This window comes from Raphanus sativus, chromosome 4 (genome assembly GCF_000801105.2).
Source record: "Raphanus sativus cultivar WK10039 chromosome 4, ASM80110v3, whole genome shotgun sequence".
Taxonomy (NCBI): domain Eukaryota; kingdom Viridiplantae; phylum Streptophyta; class Magnoliopsida; order Brassicales; family Brassicaceae; genus Raphanus; species Raphanus sativus.
The window spans coordinates 1,011,100-1,030,012 of record NC_079514.1 but is presented as its reverse complement, the minus strand read 5'-3'; the positions used below and the strand labels follow the sequence as shown (position 1 = coordinate 1,030,012).

Here is an 18,913-nt window from a genome sequence, read left to right as displayed (position 1 = left end):
CATGGAAGGCTTAGATTCAGTTTTGTTGTCTGGTAAAACCAAACACCAGCCGGTTCGATCTGTGAGTCTTCCTTCAAGAATCTATCCACTCTCTGCTAAACTCAGAGCAGCCTTGAACCGGCTCAGTATCTGGCATCGATCTTCTTCCTCAATCTGTGTTTCCACTTCTTTAGGGTTCGCGACGCTTCTCGTTGGACTCGTGAACCTCACTGAGCTCTACGGTTGCATCCACGAGCTACTTGAGTCCCCTTACGTGAGACACACTCTTCTTCATCACCAGAAGGGGAAACTTCTAGACGATTCTTTAAATGGATCTGTTGTGCTGCTCGACGTGTGTGAGGCCGCAAGGGATATCATAGTCACAACGAGAGAGCACGTGATGAATCTCAAATCAGCTCTTCGTAGGCAAGGTAGCGTAGAGAAGGAGGTTACAGCATATGTTGACTTGAGGAAGAAGGCAAAGAAAGAACTCTCTAAACACATCATCGCACTTAAGAAAATGGAAACCCTAGATATTTCCACGAACATAGATCAAGATCCAGCGATAGCATCTACAACTACTCTGAGAGAGACAATCAAAATCTCTGTCTCGATTCTCAGACATCTTTTGCTGTTCCTATCGACAATACCACCGTCTCAAGCAAGGAAAATCAAGAACAACATTGGGTTCTTCTCGATTCCTATTGCATCGACGTCATTATCAGATACATATCTGGATCTGATCAAAGAAACGAAAAGTCCTGATGATGTCTTTTTGGGTTCGAGAAGGACCTTTGTTGAAGTCGAGACGATGCAGAACGAGAAGATGAAGAGGAGAGATGTTGTTGAAGAGGGTTTTCGTGATCTGGAGACAGAACTGGACTCTGTTTTCAAGTGCTTAGTTAAAAACAGAGTTTTGTTACTTAATATCCTGAGTAGCTGTTGAGACATCTATCTTTGTCCTCGAATTGTTTTGCTTGCAAGAAAAGAAAAAAAAATATTAATATATTAGAGCATCTCCAATGTATTACTCCATTTTCTACTCTAAAATTGAATATTTTTTATATTTTATGTTTTATATTTATTTTAAAATTAGTAATATCACCTTTCATTTATATTATTTTCAAAACAGTCTATTTTTAATTTGTAACATTTTTATTAAATACAATATAAACCATAATTAAATTTTTATTATATAATTAAAATTATTCAACAAGATTTAGAAAGGAAACATTTAATACACTAAAAATTACATTACATTATTTAAACACAATAATGCATCAACTTAAACTATTCATTATAGTTATTATAATTATTCAGTACAGATCTTTTATGTTTTATATTATATATTTTGTTGCATAAAATATTTTATTAGATGGCTGTTCATATAATTAATAAATATTAACAGTGATTTTATAATATATATAGTAAATTAACATTATTATACTTATTTATAATAATATTTTATTAAAAACGAAAATATTTAAATATGAAGGACTATTTTATAAATAAAAAAATTCAACTCCATTTTGGAGTAATGAGTTGGTTTACTCTATATTTAGAATAATCATGTCTATCACTTCATTTTGGAGTGAATTTTGGAATGGGGTTAGAAATGCTTTTACTGCAAAATTGAGTTTGAAGTGGGTTTTGGAGTAAGGTTGGAGATGTTCTTGATAACTCAAGAAGCTCACTTTTGCACTAGTGTAAACCGGGTTTGACCTAATAAGAAAACCGGTTTTGTATTACCTAAACCTTACGTTAGAACACTAATGTAAAGTAAAATTTTAATCATTTAACTATATTAAAATTATACTTTGAAGGATTAATTTTGGGTATAACAAAGTATTATGACTTGTTAGTTTCATCTGTTAGATGTGACTATAGAGGGTTTTACATCCAACCTAATTTCTGAATATTCGAGTGTGAAACTGGTGACTTGCATGTGGTAGATTGATCTACCATATATTATTAAATAATTGGGATCCACATTTTAAAAACCATGGGCATAATAATGTCTATTACTTTATAAATCAAAATATAATAGTAAGACTTGAGTGACAGATTCAGCATTCAATAATCATCACAAATTAATAGTTTTTTTTTAACCTAGTGGTATCCCAGGTCGAGACCCAGACTGATCTCCAAAAGGAAATGCAGTCCACGGATGGACCATTTTTTGGGTTTTCAAATAGGCCGAAAGCATGGTCCATATCCGTGTGGCCACAAATTAAAATAATGTGAGTGGCAACGGATTTGAACTCAGGTCTTTTAGGAATCTGGAACATTGTGTACCATTCGACCACTGACTCATGGTTAACAACTTAATAGTTTGTAACAGCATTTTCTAAGTCACACTTTGATTTAGACACCTCTTTTTCTAGCTAGATCTTATCCGAGTGATAATTGGTGTAAGATTCTGATAATTTTAGCAAAGATCATTGATAACTTTCTTCTAGCGGCTTCTTATGCAATTGATAATTGGTGTACGATTCTTATAATTATATAGCAAGATCATTGGCAATGACGTGGAACCTTTATTATAAAGTACTCTTAAGGTAGTACTAAAATCATGTTTTCAGATATTTATATTAATAAGAACAGTACAAAACGTGATAGAAAATGTAATAGTTGGTTCTAGACGTCTACCTAGACTGTGACAAAAATACGATGGGCTAACCATACAGGAGTAGTTAATACTTTTTGATATGAATCTACAAATTAAACAAAACATTATTGGAAGATTTACTTTTGTTGGTAAATTTTTCATTACGTCTCACTTTATCAAAGAAATCTCTTAGTTGAACGAGTGCTGTTCTATTTGGTTTCACTATAAAAATATGATATTTTTTTCCTCAAAAACATGCGTCATCGTATATACGAATTCAGATTGTGAAGCGATATGATTGCCAAATTTGCGACTGAATTTAACCCCAAAAATGGGGTCTTTGCAATGTAGACTTTTATTTTGAAGAGTATACACGTCAAAAAGATCAATCAGATAAAAATAAGTCAAAGCAATCTTGCAAGCGAAATAAACTCAAAACCAGTGCCCCTATATGGCTATATACGTGTCGTATAATGTGAGAAGCCATGCAGAGGAAGTTACTTTATAAAAACTTTATTTATTTTTATGTAAGAAGTATATTCGTAATAAGCAACCCACATAAAATGATCGGATAATAGAGGTGCGTATATAATTTACAGATGAGGAAGATCTGGATCTAGTTACCTACCGATACAATAGCAAGACGTCTATGTTTTTTAAAAAAAAAAAAATAGTCGAAAAAAGTCATTGCTAATGTGGCGAAACCGGAGGCATCACATACGATGACTCATCAGGCTTTATCTCTGTGGCCAAATAATTTGGCCAATATAATAGCCCGACAGCTTAGAGAGTCACAGATTTGCCAGTAATAATCGGACCAATCAAATTTAACAATTCAATTATTGTTGAAGCTTTGTTGGTTGATGCGTGGCAAATCTTGTTGTATAAATATGCATGTGTAGTAGGTCAAGGTTAATAGAGCAGATCGATCAAAGAAGAAAGAGGAAAAAAAAATCAAAACACAAAAAGGATAGAAAAAATGTCGAATATGATCATCAAAAATCAACTAAGATCTATAAGTTTACCTTCAAGAACTCATCCTAGCACGACAGGGATTGAGGAAGCTGTTAGAAAGGTTAAAGCGATTAACACCACGACGGGTTCGTCAGAATCAATCTTGATGACATTGGCTGGTTTGGAAGAACTCTATAATTGTACGGTGGAGTTTCTGAAAATGGGTTCTACTCAGCGTGTTATGTCGTCTGATGATGGATCGGAGTTTATGGAGGAGATGCTTGATGGGTCTTTGAGGCTGATGGATACATGCAGCGTCTCTAGAGATCTCATGGTGGAGACTCACGAACATGTTCGTGGCGTTCAGTCATGCGTTAGACGCAAGAAAGTAGGCGGAGGAGGAGGAACTGATCAACTCGATGTAGCTATCTCTGGATATGTCGGATTTAGAAAGAACATGAGAAAAGAAGCTAAGAGCATCTTTATCCTTGCAACTCATTATGGGTTGCTAAGTAATATTTTAGTAGTAAATTGTGGTAAGAGATTTGGGTAAGCAATTTCATTATTTTGCTCCTCTATTGCTAGTTTCTTATTTTTGGTTGCTTAAATCTTTTTAACAATTTTTATTAAAATTAAAAAAGTTTTATTTCATAAACAGAATAAAAGATAACATTTTAAACATAATCTATATATATAAAAAAATGTTGCTTCTCTCCCATGAAGCCACGTCATCGCCAGCCTGGAAAGTCATCTTCTACAGTGCTGCCACACGTCCAAACGCAAGAAATCTCGTGTTTCATTTATTCATTCAGGTTTGTTTATGCTTAGAGCCCAAGCATGAGCTTCTTCTTCATTTCTCTTTCCTCATCATCTAGTGGTTCTTTCTTTCCATAGAGTTTGTCAAGTAACCTCAACTTCACTACTCTCTCCTTGCGAACCAAGTCCTCTTTCTTCAACTCCCAGAAAATCAGACACCTCTTTTCCCTCGGCCATCTGCTTTTTTCTTCCCACGGGCTGCTGCTTTTGCTGCCTTAACAACTGGGGGCCGCTTCATTCTGTCATCATCTACATCAACAGATGAGCTTGCTGAATGAGAACCATCACCAAACTTCTTCCTTTTGTTGCCGCCTTCAATGCTACACCATTTCTGGTCATAGCGAAGCTCCCTCCACGCGTGTTCAAGGGTAAACTTCTTTTTGTGGTTGTTGAGGAAGATCGCGTGAGCATGTTTGATAACTTCAACCTCATTTTGGCCGCTTGTCTTCTCTCTTGTTGCAGCTTCATACGCCCCACTGAACTTGGAAACTTGATCATTGATCTTCTGCCAATGGTGCTTGCACTGGTTTTTATGTCTCTCCTCACCGCGTGCAATGTTCGGACTTGCCGCATACAAGTCCGCAATCCTCTGCCAGAAAGCACCCGAACATTGCTCATTCCCTACTATAGGATCTTTGCTCGTGTTTAACCGGGCGGAGATAAGCACAACATCATCTGAATGCGTTCAGGCTCTTCTTTCTTTACGCTCTGTTCCCTTCTCTACACCAAAGCTGGAAGCATCACTAAACGGAGAGGAAACTGCTTGACTGCCGAAGAGAGGAAACTGTGATGAACTTGGTTCGAGACTGCCATCTACTAAACGGAAGACACTGTCTTCTTGGCTATTAAGAAGCTCAATAAGACTCGCTGCCTCAGCGTATGGAGTAGAATCCATATCAGGAAATGGCAAGGGAGAGAAGAAGAAAATTGAAAAGATGAAAAGAAAGAGAAGAAAGATTGAAGAGAAAAGAAAGAGGAAAACATATTTAAATTGAAACATTCATCACACAACCAACCAGTGCATTCATCACACCCAACAACCTAAACGACTTGACATTTTTCTAACTCATTCATCACACTTCACCTTCAATTTTATATTTAACCATCAGTTCTATTAAATTCCATACACAACCATAACAATACACTAACCAAAGCATTGATTACCCTCGATTCAATTCCTAACAGAAGCTAATTCAATGCATTTCATTTAATTACACTAACCAAAGCATTAACACTAACCTGCAAGCAATTGAAGTCCTTTGTTCGATGAACCTTCCTCACATCTCTCGTCTCTTTCCACATAACATGACGACAGCGATTTGATCACTCCATCTCACCACAGAAAGACAAAAACAAAAGGAAAAGAATCAACAGAAAGCAAACAAATCAAAATTTATAACATGAAACACAAGAACAAATCTCAATTGTTCAAAAGAAATTCAAAACAAGTATGAAAGAGGAAACAAATATAAAAATTCTAAACAAGTATCAAAGAGGAAAAACAAATAAAATATGATTTTGATACCTTTAGATTTGCGGAGAGCCACAGAGAGATAGCGGTCGTTGCCATCGACGAGACCCACAGAGAGGGAGAGAATCAGCGTTCATGCCGTCGACGAACCAGGAGAGCTGTCCATCGCTGTCGTCGTCGAGGAGCCACAGAGAGACATCGAATCGCGTGAGCTCACCAAGAGGTTTCGAGAGAGACAGAGAGAAAAAGAACGGAGAGATGAAAAGAAATCGACGACACCTCTCTTCTCTCGTCTCAACATCTCAACACGTGTCCAAAAAAAAAGTTGCTTGAATGGGTTTAATTAAGCAACGTAGCTTAGGTTAATTTGAGTTTTTTATTTTCTTTTAATCCAATATTAGCCTAAGCAACCCACTAACAACCAGGGATAAAGATGCTCTAAGAAGCTTCTTGGATCCTTGAAGAAAATCGATGGAGGGTCGTGTCCATCGCCGGGGGTAGATAATGGCCCACAAGATGAACATTGCGTGGCGGTTATCGATGCCATGAGACGAGTAGTTTCCGTTAGTGTCTCGGTGTTGAAGTCGTTCTTGGAGTTCTTGTCGGGACGACAAAGTAACATTAAAAGCAAGTTTAACCGGTGGTGGTGGCCTAGTGGCGCTTGAGGGATTTAAAAAACCTAATAAGGCGAACCCGGGTTCAAACCCCACCGGCCACACAGATATGAGCTATTGCTTTCGGCTCATTTGAATGTCCAGGAGAGGGTCTATCCGTGGGTTGTACCTCCACCCGGGGATTAGGCTTGTGTCATCATTGACCCGGGTTTAACTCTTTTAGTTTACAAAAAAAAAAAAAAACATTAAAAGCAAGCTGGCTTCTGTACTAAAGAAAAAGAAGGATCAGAATGAGGAGACCAAGAACGAGTTGGAGAGTTTGGATTCGGTGATATGCCGCTCTCGTGATGACCTGCAAAATAAGCTTGAGGAGGTCGAGATGAGTATTGATGGATTCGAGAAGCATCTAGAAGGCTTATTTCGAAGGTTGATAAGAACACGAGCCTCGCTTCTCAACATAATTTTTCATTAAGTTCTAAATCATGATTCATGCATGTAATGTAACTTTCTTGGGCAATTCGAAGTTAGAGAATTTGCCTGAGGGATACATTATATATAGACGCATAGATAAGATTTTGTACACGAATTAAACATAAAAATGTAGAGATAGCCAAATTTGTAAAAATAGATACAATATTGTAGTTATATGCACACAAGCTTTTTTGATCAAATAAATAAATAAATAAAAACATGCACACAAGCTTTTGTGTGAAAAATGTTGGTTTAGCAGCGACGCAGGTTTTAGACGAGAGAGAGTCTGAATTCACTGACCGAGAACGTGCATATCATTGCTGCTGCCGAAACAAAAAAAAATTATCGCTGCTGAATTTTATATGTGATACCATTAATAGTATCAAGCATGAAAGATTTTAACTTGTTGATATTAACAGTTAGTAAAATTCAGGGGTGGGGTGGATGGTATCCAGAAAATTTAAGGTATAATTCATGGTTTTCGTCCGTTTATTAGTTTATCCGCGAATATTCGGATCCGGATTCAGATTCGTAATAAAATAGAAAAAATTAAAAAGTATTTTTTAAATACTAAAATTCTAACACAAATTAAATATATATATATATATATATGTAAATATTATATTTATATATATATTATAATATTATAAAACTGATTTTCTGTATAAATATTAAATATAATTATTAATCAAATTAAAAAAATTAATATACTTTAAAATATATATTTCTGGATATCCGAACTTAAAAATCAAGATATCCGAATTCGGATGCAGTTGTCCCGAATATCTCAGGCCTATAGTAAATACTTAAATTGTAGTGAATATTTAAACAAAAAAAAAATTAGAGTGAATATTGCTCCATTTGATATTTGCGTATTTAGTTGGGCCTAGTTTGTGATAGACATGAACACTAATGGCATAGTCCAACTCCAAACCTACATGCACCATGACACTTCTTGAACAATTTCTCTAGCTTCTCTATCTTAAAGTGTTCATTGTCACATTGTTGAAGTCTTGAAGACTCCCAAATTAATTTCCGAACTCTTTTTAGTGAGACTGCACCTCCTAGTTGGATTTCTCTAATATTTCACTTGCATGCCTCTCAAATATTAAAACCGTTAAAATTTGTCGGTATTAAAGTTTTCACCGATTTAATTGCTATTTTTCATCAACGCACTTGGAAACAGAGATTTTATGAAATCCTTAAAGCGGAAAGGTGCAAAAATCAAACCAGAAAGGACTAAACCTAATCAGTGGGAAATGTAATGGACTCCTAAATTCAAGGTAACATAATTGCTTACGTGTGCCGGTATTATTTAAGGGAGGCATCGTCTCCTTGCGTGGGACCAAATCATCCGTGAATATTTTCATATACATTTCATTTAAACAATATAACAAAATCTTTCAAAATCTCTTAGTTTAATTCAATCGAGGTTGAGGTACCCACACACAAAAGAAAAGTAATAAAAAGAGCATTGTATTTGTAACCTTGAGAAGAAATAAATAGGATAAAAGTAGTTAAACAATGACAATAATATTAAACAAACGTATATGGACGGTGGCTTCGGTGCATGAGAATAGTGTGAAATAAAGTTTTGGTTTTCGTAACCGAAACCGAAACATCGAACTTCGACAACGATTTCAACTAAAATTCAAACACAAAGCATTAAATGAGCTTTACGTGTTATGCTTCTGCTTCGTGAAGTACCCACACTCACTTCACATGGTCTTCACTTCTTACGCTAGCTACAGGCCCTACTCATTGACATTTATTATCATTATGTGTGTTTATATAAACCCTAGAGCTAAAAACCCAAACAAAGCATAACTCGTAAACCCAAATTTTCATCATCATTACTTGAGATGTATATGTCTTCATTGTCTCCAAGACTCCACAAAGCATACAAATCTAGATGTGTTAGCTTACCGGTTCGGTCTCATCCGAGTGTTAGGAGGATTCAAGAAGTAATCTCCAAAGTTAGAGCATTGGGGTCGTCTTCGCTAGAGTCGAGGACCATGGTTAGTGACGGGCTCTCTGGTCTTACCGAACTATATAGATGTCTAAGTGAAGATCTTTTCAAGTCTTCTTCTGAAACTCAACAAACTCTTCTAAACAGTGGCTTGATGGATGATCTTCTTGAAGTGTCCCTGAAGTACTTAGAGGTCTGTGGAGGTGCTAAAGACGGTGCGTCGAGGATAAAAAAGAGTGTTGTTGAGCTTCAGTCCGCTTTGAGAAGGAGCAAGAAGGGTGGTGAGTTTAACCTCGAGAACGACATGGATGCTTACATGGCGTCAGGTAAAGAGATCAAGAAGGAGATCAAGAAGTATATGGTAATGTCGAAAGAGACAGACGCATGTTTGGAGAGTAGTGTTTGGCGTGGTGGTGATGATCAAGAGATAAGTTCTTTGGTGAGAGTGATGCAAGAAACAAGCGTGATCACATGTTTCGTCTTGCGCACAGTTTTGTCGTTTTTGTCGTCGCCAAAAGGGTTAAAGAGTAAGTGTCATCATCAACCCAAACGTTGGGGCATTGTTATGAAGCTTGTGAAGAAAGGGATAGATCATCACAATCAAGAGAAGAGAGATCATGAGAAACGTTTTTCTTGTCTCGAGCTTGAAGCTATGGAAACTGAAATTGGGAAGCTCATTACAAGGGAAGATCAAGAAGAGGAGAAAGAGATTAGTGAGGAAATAAGTGAAAGGATTCAGTGTTCATTGGTTAGATCCAAAGAAGTAGAGGCAGCCATGGAAGAGCTTGAAGAGGGACTCGAAGGATTGTTCAAGGTGATGATACAAGCTAGAGTCTCTCTTCTAAACATCCTATCCACATAAATAACATGGGACCAGATCCGTGTTTATTGTTCTGAATCAAGATGGATCGTTTTGTTTTAAAGTCTTGATTTGTCTTTGATTTTCATCTGTGTGTTGAGAGTTTAAACATGCATCCATATATTAGAGGATGTGTGTTTGTTGTAAGTTCAAAACTCATCCAGGTTTGAACAACTCTTGTAAAGTTATATGTACTTATAAATATCCATAATTTGACGCATAAAGAGGGATGTAAAGAGATAGACGAACACATAAGCACTAGTTTTAAATGTTCAGAGTAGGACATAATGATAATTAGTATATTTTTCCATAAGCAATATAATAGTGTCATAATCTTTTGAAATAATCAAAAGTGTTGAAATCAATGTCAAAACAAATACTTTTCATTCATATTAGTTGATCATAGTTTATGGTTTTGGTGGCTGAGGGCATACACAGTAAAAACTGAAAGCAAATCATAAGTCTTTGGAAGGATCCTGACAAAATTTAACCATCTGTAGCTTAGCCAGCTTTGAAACTTCAAGATCCAACAACGGATCTACATAATAAACAGTCAAATCTATTACACAGTGTTCCTAAAATAGTCTAGAAAGATTTGTAAGGAAGAACGTCAAAATGTTGGCAGACAAGGTTTGAATGTTTTATTCATTATGCACAAGAGAACAGTTGAGGCCATTAAATTAAAAGCCCATTATATAATCAGTGAAACTAAATGATCAGGTTTTGTTTAGGATGCTCGATTAGTGGGTTCGCCACCACTCTTCTTTTCCAGGTTCCAACCATCTCAGCACTTATTTAACTACGGAGTCTGGCGACCTCCCAGGAAATCTTCGGTTGAACCTCCTTTTTAGCCGACAAAAAAAAAGAAAAAAAAAAAAAGAAAAACTACCGAGCCTAAATACTATATAGTTGGATCCAATTAAAGTCATATCTGGGCCTACTTACCATCCATATGACACCAAGTTGGACTTATCATATGATCCACTCCACGCGTGGCTTGCGTTTTGGAATCAACTAAAACTTCATTGCACTCTTTAAGTCTCAACACAATACACAAGTAAATAAAGTGAAAACATTCGCAAAATTAAGATATGATGGCGACAAGAAAGCATGTGAACAAATCCTGTGAACACATAACCATATCAATATCAATATCAATATCTTGGTTCGGTAACTAAAATCACAGAATGGATATGTAATCAAAAAATATTGTTCGACATCTAAAGTAATAGTATATTTTTGTCACGAAAAAAACAATAGGAGGAATATTACACAGCTATGAAAAGAAGCTTGCTGAGTGACAAACACCAATCAACTATTCAATGATTGATCACTGATTCATTTCCACCAGTTCATGATGACGTTGTTTTTACGCCCGCGACGCCGCTCCTTTAACTAACAAACAAACAAATCTCTACTATTATTTGCGAAGTGATTTCTCGCAACAGAGCTCTCACGTTAAAAGTTAGACTGGCTAAATACGATGATACCCTTAATGATTTTATATATAATTTATTATATAACTAAAAACGAAATTTATGTTAATAATATTATATTTATATGTTATATTAGATTATACATTAATACTGTCAAAATTTATAAATATAATTCTTATATATATTGTGTTGTTATCTAAAAATAATATTTAAAAAAAAATTAAATTCAAAAAACGAATTTTAAGTTAATTTTATGTTAATAATATTATATTTATATGTTATATTAGATTATAAATTAATATTGTCAAAGTTATAAATATAATTCTTATATATATTGTGTTGTTATCTGAAAGTAATATTTTTAAAAAATAAAGTTAAAAACGAATTTTAAGTTAATAGTATAGATTTATATGTTATATTAGATTATAAATTAATATTGTCAAAAATAAAAGATAATTCTTACATATATTAAGTTGTTATCTAATAATAATATTTTTTAATTTCAACATTTTAAGTTAATAATATTATATTTATATGTTATATAATATTATAAATTAATATTGTCAAAAAGATAATTCTTATATATATTATGTTTTATAAAAGTTAAAAATTAACATAAAAACAATTTAAAATTAGATACTATTCAATCAAAAACATTTGTATACTCTCACGTTAAAAGTTAGACTGGCTAAATACGATGATACCCTTAATGATTTTATATATAATCTATTATATAATTTAAAACGAAATTTATGTTAATAACATTTATATTTATATGTTATATTAGATTAAAAGTTAATATTGTCAAAATTATAAAGATAATTCTTATATATATTGTGTTGTTATCTGAAAATAATATTTAAAAAAAAAATAAATTCAAAAACGAATTTTAAGTCTATTTTATGTTAATAATATTATATTTAAATGTTATATTAGATTATAATTAATATTGTCAAAATTATAAATATAACTCTTATATATATTGTGTTGTTATCTGAAAGTAATATTTTTAAAAAAATTAAAGTTAAAACGAATTTTAAGTTAATAGTATAGATTTATATGTTATATTAGATTATAAATTAATATTGTCAAAATAAAAGATAATTATTACATATATTAAGTTTGTTATCTAATAATAAAAAAATAATTTAAAAAATTTAAGTTAATAATATCATATTTATATGTTATATTAGATTATAAATTAATATTGTCAAAAAGATAATTATTTTATATATTATGTTTTATAAAAGTTAAAAATTAACATATAAAACAATTTTAAATTTGATACTATTAAATCAAAAACATTTGTATAAGTTTCTTTTTCTAAAATATTTCAAATATGTGAGTTGATGTCTTGCATATTTGCATTGTTTTAACCATTCATTCATAAGCATTTGCATCATATAGATTAGGATTTAGACATGTTTAGGTTGCATTTGGCATACATATGTCTCTATCAGGTATTGGAACACCACATGGAGTTCTTGGAGACATTTGGAAGCAATGTGATCAAAAAGGGGGGTGAAAGATGAGCATGGATGGAGGCCTTAGAGAAATCTTCTGTTGCTAAGATTTTGTGGAGACACAGGAAATTGAGTTAGCTTTCTAATGGAAGTGGTTTCAAGTCATTTGGAGATGTAATGGAGGAGGTATGATCAATTTACTAGAGGCATATCCATCCTGGCCGAGAACCGCAGAGTGACCTCTCAGAGCGATCCCCCAAGGTCGCTCCCAACCAGAGCGACTAACCAGAGCGACCTACCTAAGTCGCTCGCGTTTTCATCGCCCGGAGACACAAAAATGGAGGCTGGAGCGACCTCTCAGAGCGACCCCCCAAGGTCGCTCCCAAACCCAGAGCGACCTCCTGGAGTGATCCTCTGAGGTCGCTCCGCGTTATCTGCTGCACGATTTTATTATTTTTCAAGGACCTTTTTGCAATTGTTGTGCACGTTTTTGCACTTGGAAAACCTAATGTTTAAGTACTATGTAGCCACCATTTGGCAGATGATCTTTGATCTATTGGAAGAACACAAAACTCTCAAGAAAAGTTCATCTCTTTTGGATTTTGATTTGTTATGTTCTTGTGTTTCTGTTGATTTCTTATCTATTTCTCTACATGATTAATCTGAAATCCACTATGGGTTCAAGAGGAATCATGGAGTTTAGTGAGTAATCACCTTTTGAATTCATGGGTTAGGAAGATTAAGGGTGATTAGGCTAGTCTATACTATTATTTGCGAAGTGATTTTTCGCAACGGAGCTCCCACGTTAAAAGTTAGAGTGGTTAATATCGATACTATCCTTAATGAATAAATTATATAAATTAGTCAAAAATAAAAACGAATTTAAAATATATTTGATTAGATAAGTGATTAAAATTATAATAATAAGAATTATCCAAAATCTAAAATATATATTTTAAAATAAAAGATAATTCTTATATATTGTGTTGTTATCTGAAAAGTATATTTAATAAGAAAGTTAAAAATTAAAAAAAAAAACAGAAAACACACAACTAAATATTAATCAAGTAAAAAAATATTTTGTATAATTAAAAAAAAGAGAATACTAATCAGTGATTTTGAATATTGATTTATTAACAATGAATATAATGTACAAATAATTTCAGAAAGTTATAATACTTAAAAATTTCCAATGAAAACATTAATAAAAACTACTATTTTTTATTAGTTATATAAATATATTAATAAATAACTATAAAATGTTTATGCCCGCATGTGCGGGCTAAACACCTAGTTTTAAAATAATTCATAAATTCGTAGTCCTATAAAGTAATTTAAAATAATAAAACTAGTGGTTAAAGATAATTCCCTTAAGAGATATTGACTCGGTTAACAAACTTTTCTTTTGGTAATTTTTTTTTTAAAAAGGGTAAATTCGATTCAAAGCTAATAATACACAAGTCTTATCACATCTGTGGATAATGATATGCTTACATTATTTGATTTTAAAATTTAATCAAATCATTTGTCCAAGAACTTAACTTATCCTACAAAAAAAAAAAAAAAAAAGAACTTAACTTATCTACAGATCGAATTAGAAGACAAAACAGAAGATTAACGCAAAATCATGTCGAAGAGGATGACATGTGTAAGCAAGACATAAGCAGTTGTCTTGTCTGGTACGCTTAAACCACCTGAGACGCGTTTTTTTGGCAGTTTGATACAAATAAACAGCAACACAAGCTGACTGTTATAAGTTTTCTTGCATTATTATATCTGATTTTTCACTCATAATTTGAACCGTAAAGACAATTATTCTACTATTAATAATAAGATTTTAAATAACAATGATCGCGTGAGTACACAAGCAAAAGGAACAAATGGATCTTTCTTGGAGGATACGTGAAATTAAAAAAAAGAAGGAGAGGTTAATGGCATTCAACGTCATCGCATCATCATTGCTCCACCATTTCTCTATTTATAGTCCTTTATCATTTATTTTGTTTGGTCTCCACTCTTTTGATATTTGGTCCCTTTCATTCTGCTCCTTCTTCCATTTTTCTTTTATAGGGAAAAATCACCTCTCTAGAAAAACCTAAGTGTGAGAAACAGTACAGAGACGAAGCAATAACAACAAAATGGGGCAATGTTCATCGACGACAAAGATGAGGAGAAAAAGGAAGAGGGAAAATAAAGAAGGTTGCAGAGAATCAACGGAAAGGAACAGAGGATGTTTAATGATGGTGAAGGAAAAGCGTTCTAGGTTTTATATCGCCAGGAGATGTATTCTTATGTTGCTTTGTTGGCACAAATACGCCAACTCTTGATCGTAGGTTTGTGTTATTATTACTACAAGTAAAAAAATATAACGACGTATGTATATACTTATATTCGATAGTGATAACGCTTTTTCTTTGTCTCTGCTGCCTAGTTTTTTCTTCTTTTTGAGTTTGGTAGTTTCAAGTTTCTCTTTGTTCGGTTTATTCAGGTCGGGTAATTTTTAGTTTCACTTAGTACGGTTTGGCCACAATCTAACCGAAGTAAACCGTTTTTTTATTTGGTTCAGTTAGATTTTGGCTTATTTTTTTTTTTGAAATAAATATTTCGATGAAATTAAGTTATTTGGTTAAATTTAATTTTTTGATTAGTTCTGTTAGTTATTTTAATTAATTTTGGATAATTTAGTTTCAAAAGAAAAAAAACAAACCAACAAGAAACCAAAATATTTTCAAATGCTTTTGGAACTAAACCGAAATTAAAACTGGAACTGACACAAAAGAAAAAACTGGAAATTTTGATTCAGTTCACATCTGCAGGGTATCTACCTTTTGTTTCAAACAATTACGTAAAAGCAATCTCAAAATTAAGATCACAAGAGAAGATTCATTCACTGAAAGACGACAAAAGGTAGCACAAAGAAGCCATCAAAAACACACATAAAAACTGAATATCCTTATTATCATTTTGCCTCCATAGTCCACACTCTCCACTTTTGGCACCCCAAACAAATACAAATTTCGACAAAGAAATCATAAAAGAATAAATAAAACAACAAAAGTTACAATGTACAACTTCACACAGCATTTGGGAACATTACAACATTATTAAGTGGTTAGAGTATCATGGGAAGCCATGGAATGTGCTCCAATGATCTTACCACCTACATCTGGGAAACTGTCGTAGTCTGGAAGCGAGCTCACTTTACCATCAACGTCTACTTGCAGTGGATACTTAATCAAGTGACCTTGCAACTCTGAGAATTCAGAATCTATGAACTTCTTCCAGTTCCTTTCAGCGATTTCGTTCACGTTTCTTGACACATTCTAGATCACAGGCTCCACAAACTCATCTCCTGTTATGAAGCTTGTGAAGAAAGGAATACATCATCACACTCATGAGAAAGGTTTTTTTTTGTCTTGAGCTTGAAGCTATGGAAACTGAAATCGGGAAGCTCGTTATAAGGGAAAATCAAGAAGAGGAGAAAGAGATTAGCGAGGAAGTAAGCGAAAGGATTCAGTGTTCATTGGTTAGATCCAAAGATGTAGAGGCAGCCATGGAAGAGCTTGAAGAGGGACTCGAAGGATTGTTCAAGGTGATGATACAAGCTAGAGTATCTCTTCTGAACATCCTATCCACTTAAATAAAAATGGGACCAGACACGAGTTTATTGTTCTGAATCAAGATGGATCGTTTTATTTCAAAGTCTTGATTCGTCTTTGTTTTTCATTTGTGTATATAGAGTCTAAACATGCATCCATGTATTAGAGGATGTGTGTTTTTGTAAACTCATCCAGGTTTGAACAACTCTTGTAACGTTATAAATATCTATAATTTTAACGCCTAGAAAGATGTAAAGACATAGACGAACACATATAGAAGCGCTAGTTCTAAATGTTCAGAATAGGATAATGATAATTAGCATATTTTTCGATATAAATCAATTTAATAGTGTCATAATCTTTTTAAATAATCAAAAGTGTTGAAAAGCAAAGTCAAAACAAATATTTTTTATTCGGATTACTTGATCAGAGTTTATAGTTTTGGTGGCTCAGGGCATACACAATAACAACTGAAAGCAAAACATAAGGGTTTGCAAGGTTCCTTACAAAATCCAACCATTTGTGGGTTATCCAGCTTGGAAACTTTAAGATCCAATAACGGCAGAGACTTTTCTTCTTGTAACATACGTTTCGCCTCACCAATCTGAACTGTTACGGATATCACCACTGCAGCACAAGATGTAATAAAGATAAATAACAGAACCTAATTGTTTACGATCATAAATAATATAAAAACTCTCTAAAGTTTAGAAGTGAAGCTTTTGAGTTTCCCATATTATACAGAAATTTGAAATTACCAGTAAGAACTAAAAGGACAATGAAAGCAGACTTGAATGAACCCATCACTGCAGAAAATTGTGTGTTTTAGAGACGACAACAAGGTCAATAGATATATGTTCTGGACAAGATCAAATCTTTTATATATGGTAAGAAAATAAAAAAATTCTGAAAGATCAAATCTCATTAAAAGAACAGTTGACTATACATATATATAATAATAGAAAACTAAGAAACCGTTCTGGGCAAAACAAAGTTTTCTTAGTTTAGTTTTGTAACGGTTTAAAACAAAGTTTTTATCATCTATTTTTTTTTTTTGTAACCAATCTATTTTATACATGGTTTATAAACAACAAATCTCTGTAACGTTTATTCGATTCTCGTCAACTACAAGTTTCCTTCTATTTAAAAATTTGATATACTTAACGAAACAATGTCATTTTGTATTGCAAACATTTTAAACTGATTCATATGACACATCATTGCCATATCACCACTAATAAACGGTTAAATTATGTATGCAAAAACCCTGATGAATGAGGTTTGTGTTATTATTATTTTTGTTTAAAATGAAGTTTGTGTTATTATTATTACAAGTAAAAAGGTAAAAACTAGTATTAAATTCAAAAACAAAAACAAAACAATGCAGCGAGACAAAAAAACAAGCGTCATCATATTCGATATTGATGATGCTTGTTTTTTTGTCTCGCTGCATTGTTTTGTTTTTGTTTTTGAATTTAATACTAGTTTTTAAGTAACACTGCGATTTCGGTTTATCTAGTTTATTTATATTGGATATTTTCAGTTTCAGTTAGTTAGGCTACAATAATACCAAAATAAACTGCAAAAATAAAATTGATTCAAGTCAATTAGATTTTTAGTGCTTTAGATTTGTCTGTTGGTTTGGTTAATTTGGTTTGATAAGTTTGGTTAATTTCAATAATTCAGTTAGGGGGATGTATTCAATTTAAGAGGGGTGTATTCACCTGAGAGTTTCAGGTGATTTGTATTAAAATGACGAATCCACTGTTATTCAAACATGAATTTTAAAAACTCATTTAAAATCCACTGTTATTGAACTTGACATTTCGTAAAGTACTCTGAAATCCACTGTTATTGAAAATATTTTAAATTGTAGAATTTTAAAGTTTTGAGGTGATTTTAGGGTGTTTGGGTGGAGTTTCTTAGTTAAAAAAAATAAAACTCAAATCCCATTGTTTTAGGTGATATTCTAGAGTAGTTTAACAAAAATCACATAAATCTCTGCAACTTATTAAAATCATCTAAAACTCCATTAAAAACCAAATCACATCAAATGCTAAATTGAATACATCCCCCTAATATTTGATGTGATTTGATTTTTAATGGAGTTTTAGATGATTTTAATAAATTGCAGAAATTTAGGTGGGTTTTGTTAAACTACTCTAGAATATCACCTAAAATAATAGGATTTGAGTTTTAATTTTTTAACTAAGAAACTCCACCCAAACACCCTAAAATCACCTCAAAACTTTAAGGGGGGTGTATTCAATTTAACATTTGATGTGATTTGATTTTTAATGGAGTTTTAGATGATTTTAATAAGTTGCAGAGATTTAGGTGATTTTTGTTAAATTACTCTAGAATATCACCTAAAAACATGGGATTTGAGTTTTAATTTTTTTAACTAAGAAACTCCACTCAAACACCCTAAATCACCTCATAACTTTAAAATTCCACAACTTAAAATATTTTCAATAACAGTGGATTTCAGAGTACTTTGCAAAATGTCAAGTTCAATAACAGTAGATTTTAAATGAGTTTTTAAAATTCATGTTTGAATAACAGTGAATTTGTGATTTTAATACAAATCAACTCAAACTCTCGATTGAATACACCTCCTTAAAATCTCACAACTTAAAATATTTTCAATAACACTGGATTTCAGAGTACTTTA

At 32.9% G+C, this 18,913-nt stretch overlaps 3 protein-coding genes and 1 long non-coding RNA gene across 6 annotated transcripts; 3 read left to right on the top strand and 1 right to left on the bottom strand.

Moving 5' to 3' along the window:
* Position 1: 1 nt before the first annotated feature.
* Positions 2 to 961, top strand: LOC108852775 (uncharacterized). The gene has a single exon (XM_018626257.2). It carries the CDS (start codon positions 2 to 4, stop codon positions 923 to 925), a length of 924 nt encoding a protein of 307 aa, XP_018481759.1. The 3' UTR covers positions 926 to 961.
* A 521-nt stretch (positions 962 to 1,482) lies between these two features.
* Positions 1,483 to 7,086, top strand: LOC108849921 (uncharacterized). Of its 3 annotated transcripts, none has more exons than XM_018623524.2 (3): positions 1,483 to 4,011; positions 6,267 to 6,448; positions 6,687 to 7,086. In XM_018623524.2, exons 1-3 carry the CDS (start codon positions 3,567 to 3,569, stop codon positions 6,912 to 6,914), a joined length of 855 nt encoding a protein of 284 aa, XP_018479026.1. In that variant the 5' UTR covers positions 1,483 to 3,566; the 3' UTR covers positions 6,915 to 7,086. The 3 variants fall into 3 exon arrangements, with proteins under 3 accessions (XP_018479026.1, XP_056863824.1, XP_056863825.1); XM_057007844.1 differs by having other exon boundaries at positions 6,681 to 7,086; XM_057007845.1 differs by having other exon boundaries at positions 1,483 to 4,018; positions 6,274 to 6,448.
* Positions 4,001 to 6,144, bottom strand: LOC108852462 (uncharacterized). Its single transcript, XR_008944834.1, has 3 exons — positions 5,883 to 6,144; positions 5,597 to 5,689; positions 4,001 to 5,224 (listed from the first exon to the last, which is right to left on the bottom strand). It is a non-coding gene; the product is annotated as an uncharacterized LOC108852462 (long non-coding RNA).
* A 1,504-nt stretch (positions 7,087 to 8,590) lies between the features above and the next one.
* LOC108852679 (uncharacterized) lies at positions 8,591 to 9,952 on the top strand. Its single transcript, XM_018626175.2, has one exon. It carries the CDS (start codon positions 8,776 to 8,778, stop codon positions 9,742 to 9,744), a length of 969 nt encoding a protein of 322 aa, XP_018481677.1. The 5' UTR covers positions 8,591 to 8,775; the 3' UTR covers positions 9,745 to 9,952.
* The last annotated feature ends 8,961 nt before the right edge of the window (positions 9,953 to 18,913 follow it).

Coding starts and splice junctions, on each gene's coding strand:
- LOC108852775 (XM_018626257.2), top strand. CDS start 2: ATGGAAGGCTTAGATTCAGTTTTGTTGTCTGGTAAAACCAAACACCAG.
- LOC108849921 (XM_057007844.1), top strand. CDS start 3,567: ATGTCGAATATGATCATCAAAAATCAACTAAGATCTATAAGTTTACCT. Junction 4,012..6,266: donor AAAGAACATGAGAAAAGAAG/CTAAGAGCATCT, acceptor GATAAAGATGCT/CTAAGAAGCTTCTTGGATCC. Junction 6,449..6,680: donor TGTCGGGACGACAAAGTAAC/ATTAAAAGCAAG, acceptor ACAAAAAAAAAA/AAAAACATTAAAAGCAAGCT.
- LOC108852679 (XM_018626175.2), top strand. CDS start 8,776: ATGTATATGTCTTCATTGTCTCCAAGACTCCACAAAGCATACAAATCT.